The sequence below is a fragment of the Lagenorhynchus albirostris genome, chromosome 13, assembly GCF_949774975.1.
Source record: "Lagenorhynchus albirostris chromosome 13, mLagAlb1.1, whole genome shotgun sequence".
NCBI classification, from domain to species: domain Eukaryota; kingdom Metazoa; phylum Chordata; class Mammalia; order Artiodactyla; family Delphinidae; genus Lagenorhynchus; species Lagenorhynchus albirostris.
Genome location: NC_083107.1, coordinates 5903829 through 5923035, shown reverse-complemented (window position 1 = coordinate 5923035; position 19207 = coordinate 5903829). Strand labels below are relative to the sequence as shown.

The following is a 19207-nucleotide window of genomic DNA, read 5'->3' as shown; positions in this document are numbered from 1 at the left end:
GAGGTGGCGGTGTGGGACACTAAGTCACCTCTGGCTTCGTATTTTCTCTTCATGCAACAGAGGAAACTATAAAACTTGAAACCCGGTGATGTTTACAGGAGACGTAGCCTGAGGACTCATCACGCATCCTGCTGACCAGGCGTGAGGAGTGCCGGGAACCTACTAAGCCAGCCACCATGGCAGTGACCACAGGGAGATGTGACACGACAGCCCCAGGAAGGGTCAGACAATATCTGCGGCTCTGCTCAGGAGACCTAAGTGCTGCTTAAGATTATCTTGAGCGCGCGGCCATTTGAGTGCAGAAGTGCTGGCGGCTCAGAGGCCCCACCAGGACAGCTCCGGTGGCCGACTCCTCCGGGCTGGCCTGCTTTCTGCGGCTGTCTTCTCCCCGCTTCACTGCCAGGCTGTAGGGAGTGGGTCCACTGTCTGCCTCTCTTCCCCATTTTTACTGACTGTTTCGAGCAAGAGAAAAGGCACCTGAAAATGGTCTTTGCAGGGTGATTTAAATCAGCAAGTCTTCCACCTAAATATCCAAATAGTCGAAATACAGTTTAGCATGGTAAGTATCACCAACATGACAGGTTTTAAATGATTTAAAAATGAGTAAGACCATAGGGCAATGTGAAAAAGTGTTAATGACAGCATCAGGGGAAAACAGAACATAAAGTAGCAGGCAGACCAGCCACACAAACACAAGAATATGTACACACGTCATGTGGGTGAGAGGTTATGATTAAAAAGTATTTGAGGTGATACAGGGAATTGTATTCAATATCTTGTAAAAACCTATAATGAAGAAGAATATACGTATGGGACTTCCCTGGTGGTCCAGTGGCTAAGACTCCACGCTCCCCATGCAGGGGGCCCGGTTCGATCCCCTGCTCAGGGAACTAGATCCCACGTGCATGCCGCAACTAAAGATCCCGCATGCGGCAACTAAAAAATGAAAAAGATCCCGCATGCTGTAACGAAGACCCCGCACACGGCAACAACAAAGATCCTGCCTGCCACAACTAAGACCAGCCACAGCCGAACAAATAAATATTTTTTAAGAAAAGAATATATATACGTATAACTGAATCACTGTGCTGTATACCAGAAGCTAACACAACATTGTGAATCAACTATACTTCAATTTTAAAAAATAATAATAGAAAAAAGTATACGAGGTGATAATTTCAATAAGGGTCACTGTTGCATCCACTATTTTTTTTTGTATTTTTTTAAATAAATCTATTTATTTTTGGCTGCATTGGGTCTTTGTTGCTGTGCGAGGGCTTTCTCTAGTCGCGGTGAGCGGGGGCTACTCTTCATTGTGGTGCGCAGGCTTCTCTTGTTACGGAGCACGGGCTCTAGGCGCACGGGCTTCAGTAGTTGTGGCACGTGGGCTCAGTAGTTGTGGCTCACAGGCTTAGTTGCTCCGCAGCATGTGGGATCTTCCCGGACCAGGGATCGAACCCAGGTCCCCTGCACTGGCAGGCGGATTCTTAACCACTGCCCCACCAGGGAAGTCCCTGAATCCACTACTGACTGGGGACTCGGCCTAGGGCAGTGAAGGACGTGTCCCCAGCACCGAGGGCCTATCAGCCGAGCGCAACAGCATCCGTGCTCGGGCCCAGGAGGCACGGCCAAGCCAGAGCTGGCCGGGGGGCCGCTCCAGCCTCGCTGCCACCCAACAGGCACATGCCGACCCCTCCAGCCTCTGCACCCTCCCGCAGGCAGGCGATGACATCAGCTGGGGTCTGGCTCAGGGCCTGTCACTCCCTCATCCTCCCAGATTTTCCTACCTTGAATAAATCGTAGAGTTCCTCTAGGTCTTCTGGAAGGACTGAGACTTCGGGGATAACGACTCGCAGCTTGAGGAAAGAACAAACGGTCATGGAGTGAACTCTGCCTGCCCCTGGGAGGACCAGAGGCCGAGAGGGCGCGTCCCGCTGGGGTGGACGCCAGGCGCCCAGCTCCTCCCGGGACAGAGTCTGTTCCCATCACAGAGATCACTTTATGGCCGCTCTCTCAGGGCTTTTTATCCTCATCTTTTCTGATTCACACGTCCGCGACTCAGGACAAGCATTGTAAGTCCTAATGGGAGTAAACAGTAGCAAGGCTACAGCTTGGGCAGGAAGTTCCTCCTGCACAGCCATCAACACTGCAGGCCCTCGGTGCCGGGCATGCGCTATACTGTCCCTCATTTAAGCCTACACGGTGGTTAGTATTATCCTCATTTTACAATCGGGGAGACCGAGGCTCACAGTAGTTAGTTTGCTCACAATCTGTCTGACTCTCAAACTAAACCCACGCTCTTTCTCCACCAGCTCACCCTGTCAAGTTGTTAATTCAATGCAAAAAAAAAAAAGCTGGCTTTCTCCTGTTAGGAGACCAGCAGGGCACCCAGCCCAGGTCAGCACCTGGCCGCCAGGAGCAGTGGTTCCCAGGAGGCCTCTACTCACCACATTCTGCTTTGTGGTGTCTTCGTGGCCCTGCAGGACCCGGATCCTGTGCTTGCAGCGCATGTGCTCGATCTGAGCCACAGACTGGTCTCCGAATTTCTGCAGGGAAGGAAGGGTCCACTCACTCACAGAATCCCTTATGCGTCCATACAGGAAACAGAAGTAGCCTGGAAAACCTCCCTGGAAGTCCATCTCCCAAGAGAGCTGGGGTGGGGCAGGGATGGGGCCCAGGTACCTCGTAGGAGTCCCGGATCAGGTCGGCAATGTCGGTCATAGGACAGGGCTCCTGGTCATCCGAGAAAAAGGCATGGTGGCTGCCTAGCGGGGGTCCAGGGCTATCCTCGTTCTTGATGTGATCCAGAAACCTGGGCACACCACCCACCGGAAAAGCACAGGTTTACCCTCCCCTGGGCACCATGCGACACCTGCCTTCACAGGGGCCCCTGGACACGTGGCAGCAACTGTCAAACCAGCTCGTCTGCCTCCAAACGGTGGGAGGAGTGCCAGGCAGCAACTGCTACACTCATTTTAGAGAAAACGAGAGACGTGCGTGAAGCCAGACTTGTGGACCTGGGCACTACGGGAAGGTTTCCCGGGGTCTGTGACCCTCCAGTGACATAAATACAAAATCCTGTGCATACTGCAATTTTAAGCTTCCACAGTATTCTGAAAAGGAGCTTTTCATTTGTCATCCAACTTGCCCTCAGCTCCAAGGGACCCGGGTTCCCGTCCTCAGCTTCGCGGGACTTTGCCTTCCCTACAACGCACCATCCCCTATGCACAAAATGTCCAAATCCTCCAGCTGGCGGCCTGAGGCCCACGTTTTCCCGTGTCCGCCTGCCCGCCCCCGTTCAAGGCCACCATGAGTCCCTCTCGACTAAGGACACTTGAACCTGCTCAGAGAAAGGCACCGATACCCTCGCCCCTCCTGCCTCTCACTTGGCGGACAGGAGCGAGGGAAGGCAGACTCCTCACCGCACACGGGTGACGGGGCTGCCTGATGGCCTGGCCCTGGGGGCACATGGGGTGACAAGTGGTAGAGTGGAAGAACTCCCACAGCGACAGCCCGGCTGCCTGGACCTGCCGCCTGGCTCCTGGAGCCCCGCTGCTGCCCCTCCACCCCAGGCGGTCCCCACCTGCTGAGGACCATCAAGGCCTGGCTGTCGTCCTTGCTGCTGCACAGGTCCTCGGCGTTGGCCTCCAGCACGGCCAGCCCCAGCTGGAAGATGGCCTTGATGCCATCGTAGAAGAAGCAGTCGACCACGTTCACCGCGCTCTCCAGGGGCATGATGCTGAGGAACAGCGTCAGGAACCAGGAGAGGGAGATGGACGCCAGGGCCGAGAGGTCGTGCATGTGCTCCGCCAGCTCAGGGAGCTGCTCCTTGATGAGCTCCTCGAAGACCGATTGGTCCACCTGGGCCCCTGGGAAAGGAGGCCACAGAGATGGGGGAGAGAGTCACTCCCTCCAAAGTCAGCCCCAAATTAAAACGACTCTGAGATACGCACAACGATGAAACGGGACTGGAGGCCAGAAAAGGACTTACACTTAGTTAGTTCACTGGTTTTTGATGTTTTGACCAAGGTAATTCTATGGGGAAAGGACAGTATTTTCAAAAAATAGTTGTGAATTGGGACTTCCCTAGCGGTCCAGTGGTTAGGACTCGGCGCTTTCACTGCTGTGGGCCCGGGTCCAAACCCTGGTCAGGGAACTCAGATCCTGCAAGCCACACAGCATGGACCAAAAAAAAAAAAAAAAAAAAAAAAAGTGCCGAATCCAGTGGATATCTGCATGGCGTGGGGAAGACAGGAAAAAGGCAAAATTTCTTAGGACACAAAAGCATTAACCATAGAAAAAAATTACAAATTGGACTTCACCAAGATTAACGACTGGTGTTCTTCAAAAGAGACCATTAATGAAATGAAAATGCAAACTTCAAACTTGGAGAAAATATTTGCGATACATATACCTGACAGAGGTTTCATAATCACAATAAAGAACTGATGCAACTTAGTTGTAAGAAATCAATGACCAAATCTTTTTCTAAAAAGAGGTAAAATTTGGACACTTCAAAAGTGATGATAAATAAATGGCCAGTAGGCACAGAAAAACAGGTGCAACATCATTAACAATTATCAGAGAAATGCAAATTAAAACCATCAGGACATTCCATTTCTTACCCACTAGGATGGCTAAAATTAAAAAGCCAATTTCAAGTGCTAACAGGGATGCAGAGCAACTGGAACTCTCACACATTGCTGGTGTGAGATAATATGAAGGCATTTCATCCACTTTGGAAAACTGACAGTTTCTTATAAAGTTAAGCATTCATCTAACTATGACCCAGGAATTCTACTCCTGGGTAAAGACAAAGAAAACTGACAATATACATTCCAAAAAGACTCATACATGAATGTTCATTGCAACTCTACTTATAATAGAAGAAACTGGAAACTCAAATGTCTATCAACAGGTGACTGGTATGAATGTACAGTGAAATACTACTCAGCAATGAAAAGGAACTGCTGACGCGCCAACAACGTCGTGTTATGCGAAGGAAGCCAGAACATTCTCTATTATTATGTTTATTCCAAGTTCAAAAATAGGCCAAGTTCATCTGTGGTGACAGAAGTCAGTACCAAGCGTTGCATGTGGCAGGGAAGAGGCAGAAGGGAACTTTGTGGATTATGGAAATGTTCCAAATGTTCTACCCTGTATTGCGGTGGTGGTCACATTATCATGGAGGGTCTACTGATCACTGTTGAGTACCATCTGCCCCATAGCAACACTCCTCACCCAATGAGGGCTTGGACAACATGCTTCCCAATGACCGCGAGGTTCTGGTTACTCCTTGCTGCTCTGTACAACATTAAATACCTCGCGTGATATGAGGTGAAAAGGGAAGGAAACCAATTAACCACTCAGGCACAGGAGGGGGCAGAGGAAGACAGTCAGAGGTCACCAAAAGGCCGCCTCCTTCCCAGCCAAGCCCCACCCCACCTTCCTCCGAGTGGTCATCGCACTCCCTTGGTCCTTAGACTTCAGCCTTCAAGCATCTTCTTCCTGCCTTGTCCCTACATCCACTCCTTTGCCAAATTCCATCTCGAATTGGTTCTTTTGTTTCTGTTCCCATGGCTGCCGCCCTAATTTTAGGCCATCTCCATCTCTCATTCTGGATTACTAAAAAGTGTCCCTAAGAGTATCACCAGGCCAGAGCAATTTTCATGTCCTTTTCCCCACAAGGAGGTTGCTGGACCACAGAGAGGATGCAAATTCCAATCTCAACCGCACAAAGGACAGCAGCTCAAGTGCTTGAGCACTGATGGGTCAAACACAGGTTTGCCCAGAGCCCAGGCAGCCATAAATGTGCTTTCTTACAATCAAGCTGTAAGCGAGGCATTTTCCTCCTCTGCCCTTCACGTCGGCCCTCAAGGGTCTCCAGTATTGCTCTACTCCCCTCCTCTCCTGTCTGTACAAACTCCCTGGGTACCAGGAGCAGACCCCCTCCCTTTCCAGGCCTCAGCATCAGTGAAAAATCTCTTTGGTTTTCACTTTTTGATTTGCTTTTTGCGCCTAGGTTTTTCTTTCCTGAAGTTCAGTTATCCACATAATTCGTTTGTTCTTTATCCAAAACCTGTAAGAGTTTGTGGCAAGAGAGCAATCAGGTTGCCACATTCCACTCTTTTGCCAAAACTGTGCAGAGAATTACACTAGTTAGTTTTGCAAATTCAAGAGTCAAAACGGTGTTTGTGCAGAGACTAGCTGAGTGGCACAGGGGACTTTATAACCGGGACTGGTGATCAACATCTCTGCCCTGGCTCGGTCACTACCCCTGGGTACAGAGGGGGAGGAAGGAGGCAGTTACCAATGACTCGATGGTTGAAGTAGTCGGGCAGCATCCGCTCACACACAGCAACCAGCAACCAGAAGGCTTCCTCCTCCTCGGCGTATAGCAGCAGAAGGGAGGTCAGGATGTTCATGGACTGCTCAGGGGGTTCGCAGGGGAGGGGACAGTTACTGACGAGGCCACACAGTGCCACAGAGACATTCAATAACACACAAGCCCAAGTGATCCGCAGAAGTCAAGACTGCACGATGAGAGACCCAGTGTACCCACCCACAGCGACGCCGAGCTGGAACGACCACGGTGTCACCGTAGCCTCACAAGACACACCGGGCTGAGCGACCAGCCACCGCTCCACCCCTGAGCCCACAGTGTGATGCTGGACTGGGCTGTGGAGCACGCCTCAGGCTCAGATCCCACCCAGCTGTCTCTGTGTCTACGTTCGGACAGAGACACACACACACACACACACACTCACCCACTAATTTCGCTTATGCACAGGAGACAAAGTTTAAAATCCTCTGTTTTTAAGGGTCAGTAGCTTCTCTCACCCAGCCTCGTGCCGGGGTTTTATTTTGTGCTTGCTTACCACTCGGAGGGTGTCTTGCCTCCACTCGTGCATCCTGGAGGAAAGCGATCCACCCCAAACAGCTTTTTCCTCCCCAAATAGCATTTAAAAAAGAATCCCTACGACTTCTGTACGCTCTGGAGGGAGAAAGCTCCCACGGCAGCTTCATGGATACCGTCCTGCAGTGGAGGCCCGGAGACCGTGAAGACTGCACGGCCTCCCGTGGACAGAGGCCCAGCCTGTGCAACGCTCTCCCCGGGCACTGGGTAACGTTGCTCCTTCTGCATCATCAGCCTGACTACACGAGGTTGATTCCCTCCACACGACAGTCCTCGGTACAGACGGCTGAAACACAGACCCGAGGCCTGGGTGGTAGCCCAGGATGGGGGCTATGACCTCCAACCCGCAGCGCACAGCTCACCTGGCAGTACCCGATTCTGGGGTTCCGGTGGGCATAAGCCGTCAGGACTCTCCTCAAAGCAGCGATCCCCGTTTCGTTTTGGAAGGCGGGGTGCTCCGGTAAGGAGCGATGCAGGTCCCGTTCTATCTCCTCTGTCACCAGGCAACACTTTCCCATGGACTCCTCCACCAGGTTGCCATAGTAACCGGGATGCGAGGCGAGGTCAGTGACGGCATCTGATGATTTAAAAGTAACGTTTCAAGGGCAACTGATTACCAGGAGAGAGTCCACATGGGGAGGGGCCTGTCCGGTCAGAGGACCTCAGTGGGGTCCTGCGACCTGAGGGACATAAAAAATAGTTTGAGACCACACACAACCAAAAGGAACTTCAGTTCTGCTAAGAAGAAAAGAGAAAAAAAGAAATAACATGGCTTTTCTAAGAATAACCTTATAGAGAGGGGGGAAGAGCTCACACTAGAAATAGCTTTATTACTATGCTTTTAGTAAGTTGTATTCCCTGGTAACAGAAGTGTGTGTGTGTGTGTGTGTGTGTGTGTGTGTGTGTGTGTGTGTGTGTGTGTGTGTGTGTGTGTGTGTGTGTGTGTGTGTGTGTGTGTGTGTGTGTGTGTGTGTGTGTGTGTGTGTGTGTGTGTACTTTAGGTGGTGGGATTTCGAGCCGTGTCACTCTCTTTGCTTGCTGCTCCATACGAATATGGACTCTTTTTATTAAACACAAAAATACTGGGAGGATGCTTTCTGTAAGTCCCCTGTATTTTATTAAATACAAAAATACCCTCATCTGACAGAGGAAGGGTTTCACGGGCATGCTGTTGGTGGGCAGTGGGAGAGACAGGCCGGGAGGCAGCGGGGAGACTCGGCCTGTGGAACAAGGTGAGCGCTGGGAGGAGAGGGACCAGTAGACACCCGCTCAGCAGCCCCAGCGCCCAGGAGCCAGCCAGCATCGGGTCTGGGTCTGGGCCTCTCGGGCAGCAGAGGAGAGGGGCTGGGCGACTTCGGGGAGAGACGGGGAAGAGGGAGGAGAGAGGTGACCAAGGAGGAGGCCGACTGAGGGAGGAACAGGGACAGGGCGCGGGGAGGACGGGTCCCCAGGCCTAGCCTCCGGGAGAGCACAGCAGGGTCCCCGGGGCAGGCGGAGCCCTGGCCACCCCACCCCTAGCACCCCGAAAGGGTCAGCAGTCACACTGTCCTGGACCACAGGGCCTTCTCTTCCTGCTGGCAGGGCCCCAGCCGCTCCACCGCGTGGCACCAAACGGCTGACAGAGAAATGCCTGCTCGGAACGCCTCTGGGGACCGCGGCCCCAGTCTCAGCTCCTCCGTCAGCGAGTGTCCTGATGAGAGATGCCCAAGAGCAGCAGCAGGAGAGTCCCCGGTCCAGCGGTGCAGCAGGAGGACGCAGGCGGGAGAGAAAACCCTGCGGCTCTGCCTCGCGGGGACGCTGTGTGCCCCCCACAGAGGAGCGAGCAAGAGGAAGCGCGCAAGAGGAAGCGCGCACTGAGGGATTCGCTACAACACACGCAACTCAACACCTTCTGAAGATGTTTTCGTTTCCTCTACTTCAGGACTCACGTCCTAGAAAGACGCTGCACGTCAAGGGCGTCCTGAACAGAATTCTGGGGACAACGAAGAGACTCATAGTCATTTCTAAAGGAGACGCGATCCCTTGGCCAGACCCTGCACTGACCCAGGACATCACAGCCAACGTGGGAAGGTCCTGAGGTCCCCGGTCGGACACGTCACAGGCAGAGGGGACCCCTCTGCACACACACACTGCCCAGGTCGGGGCCTTTGTCCCGTGTCCGCTCCAGAAATAAAAGTTGGCCTGGAGACCCCAGAAACGCTCACCAGAGAAAAGGAGCCAGAGTTTGCCACGTAACGACTCGGGGATCCCCATGGCCACCAGCTTCCGGATCTTCTCCGTACGGAACATGCACACGGTCCTGCCGTACTCTACGAAGTGGTCGTTCCACAGTCTCATCTTGATCTGTTCTCTGGGCTGCAAGTGGAAACATGCTGCATGTACAAAGAAGGTCGTCTGCACCCTCCACAGCCCGTCACAGGGAGAGGCTCCTTCTGCTGACGGAGGGACCAACGGTGACAGGCAATTCGCTCAGCAGATACCTATGAACCTCCACCAGGCACAGGGCATGTAAAGGGCACCAGCCCTTCAGGGGTTCAGGGCCCAGTGGGAGCACTGACACAAATATTGATAAAACGCCCAAAGCAGATGGGAGGGTGGGGTAGGGCTGGGTGGGGAAGCCTCTCCGGATACTGACACCAAGCCAGTTGCCGAGACAGGTCAGCTCAGAGGGCAAAGCGGAGCAAGGGGCTCTCGTGATTTCCCTGGAACTTCCTGACAGCCAGGGGAAAAACCGCCAACCCAAAAAACTTACATTGTTCTCACTAGCAGAGATGAAAAAGACACAATGTCTCTAGGTGCCTGAAAATCCTTTAAAATTATGGATTTTTAAAATCCTTTAGAATTCCTAGCTGGAAGGAATTTCTAGTGCCTTTTAAACAAGATGTTTACATATGCTTTTAATTATCTGTATTCTCTAGTAATAGTTTACAGAATACTGACGTTACATACACTCACTATTCTTACGTGTTTCATCGAGCATTCATTGAGCATCTCTGTGAAGTACATCAGAAGGCTCAGTTCTGAATGAAAAAAGCTAACGATCTATGATACACGAGCCATTAAGCGGCCAAGGGGCAGCAATCGTGTTCACGGCCACCCTGGTACTCATGGTCCCGACACAGCACCCCTCGTGCCAGGGCACCATCTCAGAGCATGATTCCTAGTCTATTTACCACACAGGCATTGCCCTCAGTCTCTCCCTACAGAGGAGAAAACTATATAAATGTGGCAAAAATATTTTTAGTTCAGTAAAACGAGAAGACAGCCCGGGTACAAAAAAGAAACACTGCACCAGAGAGCCACACAGACACCACCGGATAAAAGGAGACAGACTTGCTCTGCACCCGGAAACCCCACAAGGGACGGCATGCACGGACGCCACCCGAGGGGCAGGTGGGGAGAGCCATGGCCCTCGGACGTCCCACCACACCCTTCACCCGCCGGGACGCACTCTCAGGCCACTAGCACCACTGACCACTTCCCTTTTTTGCCAATGAGGAAAAGAGGGAGGCAAAGGGGGCGCATCACGTGTCCCCAGGTTGCCTGGTAACCTGTGCCGCGCCAGGCCCACCCTCCAAGGCCCGCGGGAAGCCACGCCCCTGACACCTCCGCCTGCGCCCAGTGGTGGCGAGGGCGGCCCCGCATCACCCACCAGTCTCGAGTCGGGGCTCTGGCTGCCCGACCGCCGGAAGCCGGCGACCAGGGCCTCGGGGTGCAGCTGCGGGCTCATCTCTTTCTCCCTTTCCTCGCTGTTTTGAGAAGACACCATCTCAATACGCCCAAACCTGTGGTCACCGCACATGCTTGCTGAATGAAACACAGACGAAGTCTGCATGGGGAGAAAAAAAAAAAAAAAATGAGAGAGAAGTCACTGCCTTCATCATAAGACAGTCTTTGTTTTGCCTTTGGATGCAGGAGCCTATTAACAAACTTAAACACGCCTCTCTGTTTAGGACTTCCGGGAAAAACAGACTAACGCTAGAACCAAGAGATCTGATCCTCGGCAAGGTACGTGGTCCACACGGCGCCTTCCCGGCGAGGCTGCTCACAGCACACAGGGCACAGCCCCAGTGGGGCTGGGGAAGCACCATCGCGCCCTCAGCTTCCAGAACCGAGGATGGCCATCTCGAGAAGACTGCTCTCAGGTACTGAGAGACGTTCCCTCCCTTCCTCCTGTCACTACTTGGATGAAAAGAAAGAAGGGGGACGGGTGTGAAAGAATTCGGGACTGGGTCCCAGCAGATCCGGGTCTATATTTGCAGCTGTCCCATCTTAACGACAGTGCAACATCTCTTTCAGCAAAACTTATATCCGCCCCCAAATAACATCATCCCCTCCAACCTCGGGGGGATGGCGGGGGCACTGACCTCTCTAACCAGTAAAGAGGGTGTCCCCTCACCTGTGGGTTGATTCCCCACCAAACCCTCCAACCTCTGAGGGGGTGGCCTGTCGATCCCTCTGACACATGGGTATACCCCATCTTTCCCTGTATCCTGTCAGGGGGCCATCCTCTGGGCATCCTCCAGCCTGTGGGTGAGTCTCCATCAACCCTCCAACCCTGCCACACCCACTCAGGACACCAGTGCCGTCAGAGATGATACCACGCTGCCTGCTCCACGGACCCAATCATTGCTTACATTTCTCTGGTACCCAAGTGGATCATCGTTACGTGCACACCCCTTTGGAGACCCCTGGCCTCGAGGTGCTGAAAAAAAAGGGATTTTCAATTTACGGGATCCCACAGTTTCCAAGGATCATACCAGGTCCTCATCCCGCGTCGTGTCATAGTGCACGGGGTGGTCGGCGTGCACCTGCTTCAGCCTCGCCAGCAGACTCTCCACCAGGCTGTCGCGATCCGTGAGCTCGATGAACTGGAAGGCCATCTTGCTCCTGACGCTGACGATGATGGGGTTCGGCAGCAGACTCGTGTCCTCCATTTTCTCAATGCTCACGACCTGTTACAAACAGTCACGCGCACAGAGGCACGGCAAGAGAGGAGACGGGCAGGCGTTTAATTGCACATTCGGGAAACATCCCGAGAGAAGGCAAAACCCGGTAACTGCGATAAGGAACCGGTACGAAGTCAGGAAGTATGGAATGCGGCATATGCACCACGGCACGAAGTGGGAGCGGCTCCAGTGCCCCTGGCTGGGTGAGCCGAAACGTGGGCTCTGCCTCCAATGGAGTGTTATTCAGCCTTAAAAGGGATGGATATTCTCGCAGGTGCTACAGTCTGGATTCACCTTGAGGACGTTATGCTAAGTGACATAAGCCAATCACAAAAGGGCAAATACTGTAGGATTTCACTGATATGAGGGGCCTAAAGGAGTCAGATTCATAGAGACAGAAAGCAGAGCGGTGGGTCCCCAGGGCTGGGGGAGGGGAACAGGAAGCTACTGTTGAATGGGGATAGTGTTTCAGTTTGGAAAGATGAAAAAATTCTCGTGATGGTTGCACAACAGTGTGAATGTACCTGGTACCAGGGAACTCTAACAGTTAAAAATGGTTAAAATGGTAAATGTTATGTATACGCGACCACAGTTAAAAAAAAACTACATAAGGCAATCCAGGATTTCTTGCTCCACTCATAAGTAGGAATATTTGTAAAATGAAGACACCTGCTGCAGAAAAATGGAGGTCAATCACATGAATGAAAAAATTGAGTTTTTCTGAACAGTACTTAGTTCCTATGTTATAATAGCAAGAATCTGGAAGTCTTGACATGTGACAGAGCCGTGGGTCCTGTCACAGCCGACATGCCCTGAAACCACAGGACTGAGCTCATCAGCTGTGGAAGCAGACTCCATTTCCAAGAACAGAACTGTAGAATTTTACAGTTGAAAGGAAGCATGTTTCTAAATTTTTACCTAAAGTTCCAGGAGGGTATAAAAACCAAGCAATTTGACATTTATTTTCAAAAGATGATGCTTTTTGTAAGTCCCCTTTTTTTTCTTTTCCCTTTTGTGGGTGAAAGGGAAGGATTCATCCCTAAGGGCTGCTGGAAAAGCTTTCATTGCTAAGCAGGTACTTTATAATAACAGCTTTATCGATAATGCGGAGGCCAGGGTGCCCTGTTCTCACCATTCAGGTCTATGCAAATTTCAGGTTGCCAGGCAACAACAGAACAAGCAAAGGCCCCTGGTCAATTCAGGCCATGCATCTCTCCAGCCCCGCCCATCCTCGGTGGCAGAGCCTTGCAGCGTGAGCAGCCATCCCCGCCAACGCCCCGTCTCACGGCAACCACGGCTCCCCGACAGGAGGAAGACAGGTCTACCTCTCGGAACGGGAGGATAACTTTGCAGCAGCCAGCTTCCTTGCTGGCAAAGCAGATGTAACTGTCGGAGGCGAACATCCGCCCGGCCGTGTGACAGCGGCCGAACGGGGTCCAGAGGGAGCAGTCCAGGACGGCGTGCAGCTTCTCCCGCCTCGGCAGCCTGAAGAAGGCCCGGAAGAACTCGTTCTGTGCCCTGGCTTCCAGGTCCCTGGCGAAGGAGGGAGGGGAGAGAGAGAGGCAGGAACAGTGACTGAACGCACTAGATTGTGGAGGAAAACACGCTTAACCCCTCGGCACAACCCGACATAGAAGGGGATGCAGAAAGGTCCTCCCCAGGGCACGCCCCCATACCCTGAATCTTGGCTCTCAAACCCAATCAAGCAACAAGGAAGCCAAATCACAACATTTAAAAATACCAGTGAATTTATGTCATAACCCAGAATTTCAGGAGGAAAAATTCCAAAGAACAGCAGTAAAAACTTGTCTTTGCCACATGAAATAAGCGTTCTAGGTTGATCTGATAGAATTAGACTTTGCTCAGAGTCAAAATATGACCTTGTAGCTACCTTATTAACTGTGCACCCCTGGATGACACTTGGTGTCTCATCCTGACATCTGTAAAATGGAAATAACACCTAAACTTTCTGCTTCAGGGGATCCCTGTGAATATATATATATTTTTGTGTGTGTGTGTGTGGTACGCGGGCCTCGCAATGCCATGGCCTCTCCTGCTATGGAGCACAGGCTCCGGACGCGCAGGCTCAGCGGCCATGGCTCACGGGCCCCGCCGCTCCGCGGCACGTGGGATCCTCCCAGACCGGGGCACGAACCCGCGTCCCCTGCATCGGCAGGCAGACTCAACCACTGCGCCACCAGGGCAGCCCTCCCTGTGAATATAAAATGATGTCCACAGTATTGTGAAAGAGAAAAAGCAGGTTAGAAATAGCATCTACGGTATGATCCCATTTACATAAATTCTAGAAAATTTGCAGAAAGTGACACGTAGAAAGACTTTCCCTAAAATGTTAACAGTGGCTATCTCCGCATAGTGGGATTTCTGGTTTCCATTCTGATTCTGCTTAAATTTTCCACCTGACCACATATTAGCTTAAAAAAAAAATTAAGGTATTTTCTTCTAGGAAAAGAACAAATCTTCAAATGTTGCGTAAATGCAAGATATTGAACTCCACACCCTGGACTCCGCACGGAGGCCCAAGTGACTTTTTAGACACAATCTGGTTGTGGAGCCCCTGAGATGGGACCTCACCTCCTTCCCACACAGATGCCTATTCCGCCCTAGCTCTCATTTCCAACCCAGACCTCATTTCAGACCCTCGCGCAAGTGTCTTCCCAGGAGACATCATACAGAGATGCGGCAGTCCACGGAATTTACTCTCCAAGGCTCACAAAGAGAAGATACGCACACGTCCAGAAAGCCCTCTGGGCGTAGAGAGAAATGATACAAATTCCACAGATCGAGGTGGCCCCAGTCACAGTGCTCCGAAACTGCAGCTCCTTAAATACCTGCTACAACGCGGATGGCTGTTTCCAAGGGGGCCTGAGAGGTGATGGATGAGTTAAAGAACTTGACTGTGATAATTATTTCACAGTGTATGCAAGTATCAAATCTTCGTGTTTCTAACTTAAATATATGCATTTTTATTTGCAACTCAGAGCTCAATAAAGCAGGAAGAAAAAGAAAAAACTTCAGAACTTCTGACTCAATCTATAAATAGCTTAAGAAAAAACCCCTATCTTTTAGCTTAAAAAAAAACTTCTATATGAAAAACTGGAAGATAATCTTTGTGAATTGGTTTACACAAATACTTCCCAGTAGAACCTGAAACACAAACAAAAAAATTCAAAATTGAATTGCATCAAAAATTAAATTTCTGGGCTTCACTGGTGGCGCAGTGGTTGAGAGTCCACCTGCCGATGCATGGGACGCGGGTTCATGCCTCGGTCCGGGAGGATCCCACATGCCGCAGAGCGGCTGGGCCCGTGAGCCATGGCCGCTCAGCCTGCGCGTCCAGAGCCTGTGCTCTGCAACGGGAGAGGCCACAACAGCAAGAGGCCCGTGTACCACAAAAAAATAATAATTAAATTTCTGCTTTTGAAAAGTGATGTTAAGATAATGAAAAGACAAGCCACAGGCCATAAAAACTATTGTCAAGGGCTTCCCTGGTGGCACAGTGGTTGAGAGTCCGCCTGCCAATGCAGGGGACGCGGGTTCGTGCCCCAGTCCGGGAAGATTCCACATGCCGCGGAGCGGCTGGGCCCGTGAGCCATGGCCGCTGAGCCTGCGCGTCCGGAGCCTGTGCTCCGCAGTGGGAGAGGCCACAACAGTGAGAGGCCCGCGTACAGCAAAAAAAAAAAAAAAAAAAAAAAAAACTATTGTCAAAAGACATATCTGGAAAAATGACTTGTATCTAGAATATATCAAGATCTTTTACGATTCAATAGAAAGTGGGCAAACAATTCAGTTTTTTTTTAAATGGACAGAAGACGTGAACAGATATGACACCCCAAAAAAAGAGATACAACAAATAAGCAAATGTGTTCAATACCATTAAGAAAAAAGAGGAGGAGGGGGTGGCCTGAGCATCTTCCAGAGAGGAGCTGGGAGAACACAGGAAACTGCCGTGGTTGCCCTAGAAGTTCGCGCTCTGGGAGAATGGGAGGCAAGGCCCCTCCAGGTGAGCCCCGACCCCTGAGAGCAGACCTACGTCCGGCACGTTGGACTGGAGAACTTACATCTTTGTCCTCAGAGTATATGCGGCTCCGGTGGAAGCGAGGCCAGTGCTCTCACCCGCACACGTCTGACACATGTGGCTGCACCACTGCCAAACCCAGCCGCTGGCTCTTCCTTCTGGAAGCACATCCCCGCCTCCTGGGGAGACGGCTGGAGCCGAGGTGAGAACAGGGCAAGGAACACGGGTCACAGCAGCTTGGGCGGAGCTACAGGGAGGGTCGGGGGACTTACATGTATATTTACATCGTGCCCAAGCCTTCAGACTAAGACTAAGGTGTTCAGTTATCTGAGGCGGATTGAAAACAATCTTTTCTGTTCAGTGCACCTGCTGCGCCAGCCGTCAGCTCGGTTCAGCCCCCTTCTCTGCGGCCTCGGCGCAGCTACGCGCGGTGTCTGTCCTCCTTTCAGGGCTGTTCTCCCTGCCCTGTAGAGGTCTGTCTCTCCCACACTCCGCAGCCAGAGCCCAGTGACCTCAAGTTACCAAAAGGAAAGCAGCAGCGGGGTTGTGGGGGGGGGGGGCGACGACTTTCCTAAATTATCTTCCTTCCTCCCCACTAGAAAGCTCTCTTCCAATCCCGCCTTGAAATATGAGTTATACGTGATATTTAACGTTCTAACGTAGCTGAGATGACAACACGACACCTTGAGAGATGGGGGACCCACAAGCCCCTGGGGAAGCCCGCATCCCTCCAGCCTTGAGGGCCCTTTCCCAGCGGGTGGTCATTTTGACGCTAAATATATCATGTCCTCTTTCTGAACAGCATAGAAACAAAGCCCACTGGTCACAACTGGCCCTTCGGACCTTCCAACGCTCAGTAAATATCTCCACTGTTCCTCCATACAGACCACCAGACGCGGGTCATGACCTTACCCTCAGAAAGTGGCAGCCAATCCCAGGCTTGTGGCCCCGGCGGAAGCGCCCTGCGATGATGGAGTGAGCCAAGCCATCAGCCCCAGAGACACGGCCCGCCCACGGTGCTCACCGCTGGGGCGGTGGGCACAGGCCACAGAACAGCAGGGGAAGGGGCCACGAGTCATCCAACCTGGATACATGCTGTTTTAGGAACCAGCAACCACGTGGGTTGACCAGAATACAGAGCAGTGGACACCAAGTTTGCTGTCGAAGATGAAACTAACGTGCAATCAGACATGACAACTATGCAGAAAATTCTAGGCTATACGCACACATTTTAAAAATTCAGGGCACTTCCCTGGTGGCGCAGCAGTTAAGACTCTGCACTCCCAATGCAGGCAGCCGGGTTCAATCCCTGGTCTGGGAACTAGATCCCACACGCGTGCCGCAATTAAGCGTTCGCATGCCACAACTAAGGAGCCCATGTGCCGCAACTAGGAAGCCGGCCTGTCACAACTAAGACCCGATGCAACCAAATAAATAAATAAATAGATTTTCTTTTTTAAATTTCAGGTTCCAGTCCTAAGACCTCAGACCCGAGAAATTAAGCAGTAGGTAGTTCTTTTGTTTCTCTGCATAACTTAGAATGAGATTTTTCTTTCCTGGATTAGGTAAAGATGGATCAGAAACAGGTGTGGCTCTCTCTCTCCCCCCTCATAACCTCTTCTGGGAGAAGAATTGTGTCAGGCCTCACACCAACTCTCACTCCCTCACATCATTTACCCCACAAAGACAAACCTATGTGAGTCTGCAGACCTACAGCTGCTTCAAGGCCCCATGCTTCCCCAAACTCAGGCTAAGAGACGGGCTGGGGAGGCGTGCAAGGACATCCCATCCCTGGAGCCGCCTCCTGCCGTTCTGGAACACTCAGGCCTCTGCAGCCAGGCTGCCTCATGAAGAAACACAGAGACTGCAGAGGCTCTCAGTTACGTGCCTGCTGGTGCATTTCAAACTCTGGGAACTACCAAGGACCAGCAATGTAGAAACAAGGCAGAGAGGCCAGACACGTGCTTCTCCTTCCCACCCAAGTCTGCACGGAAAACACTGCCTTTCTCAAATGTGTGTTTATTCAAAACATCTTTCCCCTGTGATGCCCCACGAGCACCAATGAAATGACGGCAGCCGTTGCCACGCGGCATCTTGCACAGAGCACACGGCAGCCCAGGACCTCAGGGGACGGGAGGCCAGCCTGGCCCTCAGACAACGGGCAGCTGTGTGAAGGACTCAGCTGGCTCCACAGTCCCCCCATTTTCCCTTGAAAATCCACCCCTGGGGCCCTGACAGACCAGAACTCAACAGGCCTGGACATCTATGAGGCTCTTCCAGCTGAGAAGAGTCTCCTGCCGCCATCCTCCGCTCTCCGTCCTGTCCCAGAGAGAGCCAGCGCCCCCCGCCAAGCCCGGAGCAGCAAGGGCCCTGCAGGGAGCGGGGCGCGGACTTCCCCCCGGAACGCGGGCTGGGCGCTCTGGGGCTGCAGGAGCCCCTGGAGAGGACTCTGAGCCAGAATCAGGATGCGAAGTCAACTACATCACCCCTGCAAGCCTGGGCCTTCCCAGAGCGAAGGAGAAGAGGAGGCAAAGGGGTGGATCTGGGTGGGAAAGGCCCCAGAGGGTCTGAAAAGCCAGTCCGGAGAGTGAAGGGTCAGCCAGGCGACGGGGAGGAGGGCTTTCCACTGAGGACATCAGCCCCCAAGGCCACCACGGTTCACCTTTAGATACTGACAGCGTGGGAAATGGAGGCCAGTTACTGCACTGCCTTGAGTCTCCCTGTAGCATTCTCAGCCCGTCGAAATGAATTTCAATGAAGATGTTATTTAATTTAGACTCAGGGAAGCCCATCACCTCTCCCTTCTCACCCCCCTAAAATAGTGGGCTACACTCTTCTCACCCTATGCTTCACACCTTCAGAATCGATATTTCCTGGCTGAAGTATCAGGGCCAATCAATCTGTTCCCTCATTCCCTCCAGTCTCCCTCCAGGAAACCCCCTCCCCGGCCTCAGTCCCCCTGCCCCCCTGGATCCTGTAGCTGCACCTGGAGGGTCCCTGGTCCAGGGCGTCCTCTGGGGAGTCCCGCCAGCACTAACGTGTCTGCTGGACCGCGGTGCGCATGCCCTGGACCATCATCCCTGCTCTCCCGGGAGGTCTGAGCTCGGTCTGCTCTGTGCCCCTAAGTCCCAGGGGAGCGACCAAGCTGCAGGCATAACTAATCCATAATCAGACCCCAAGGCACCTTTTAAAAGCAGTTATCTGAGACTTCCCTGGTGGCAGAGTGGTTAAGAATCCGCCTGCCAATGCAGGGGACACAGGTTCGATCCCTGGTCTAGGAAGAACCCACATGCCACAGGGCAACTA

The 19207-nt window shown here is 52.4% G+C and overlaps 1 protein-coding gene across 9 annotated transcripts in view; it reads right to left on the bottom strand.

The window, feature by feature from the left end:
- Positions 1 to 19207, bottom strand: part of TBC1D8 (TBC1 domain family member 8) — a 126678-nt gene that overhangs the window by 20110 nt on the left and 87361 nt on the right. For all 9 annotated transcript variants that reach the window (XM_060168859.1, XM_060168860.1, XM_060168858.1 and 6 more), the window contains 10 exons: positions 13191 to 13398; positions 11677 to 11871; positions 10569 to 10745; positions 9121 to 9271; positions 7279 to 7493; positions 6311 to 6428; positions 3584 to 3869; positions 2683 to 2812; positions 2448 to 2546; positions 1788 to 1856 (listed from right to left, as the gene is read on the bottom strand). In XM_060168859.1, coding sequence (XP_060024842.1) covers positions 1788 to 1856; positions 2448 to 2546; positions 2683 to 2812; positions 3584 to 3869; positions 6311 to 6428; positions 7279 to 7493; positions 9121 to 9271; positions 10569 to 10745; positions 11677 to 11871; positions 13191 to 13398 — 1648 coding nt within the window. The remainder of the gene's footprint in view (positions 1 to 1787; positions 1857 to 2447; positions 2547 to 2682; positions 2813 to 3583; positions 3870 to 6310; positions 6429 to 7278; positions 7494 to 9120; positions 9272 to 10568; positions 10746 to 11676; positions 11872 to 13190; positions 13399 to 19207) is intronic.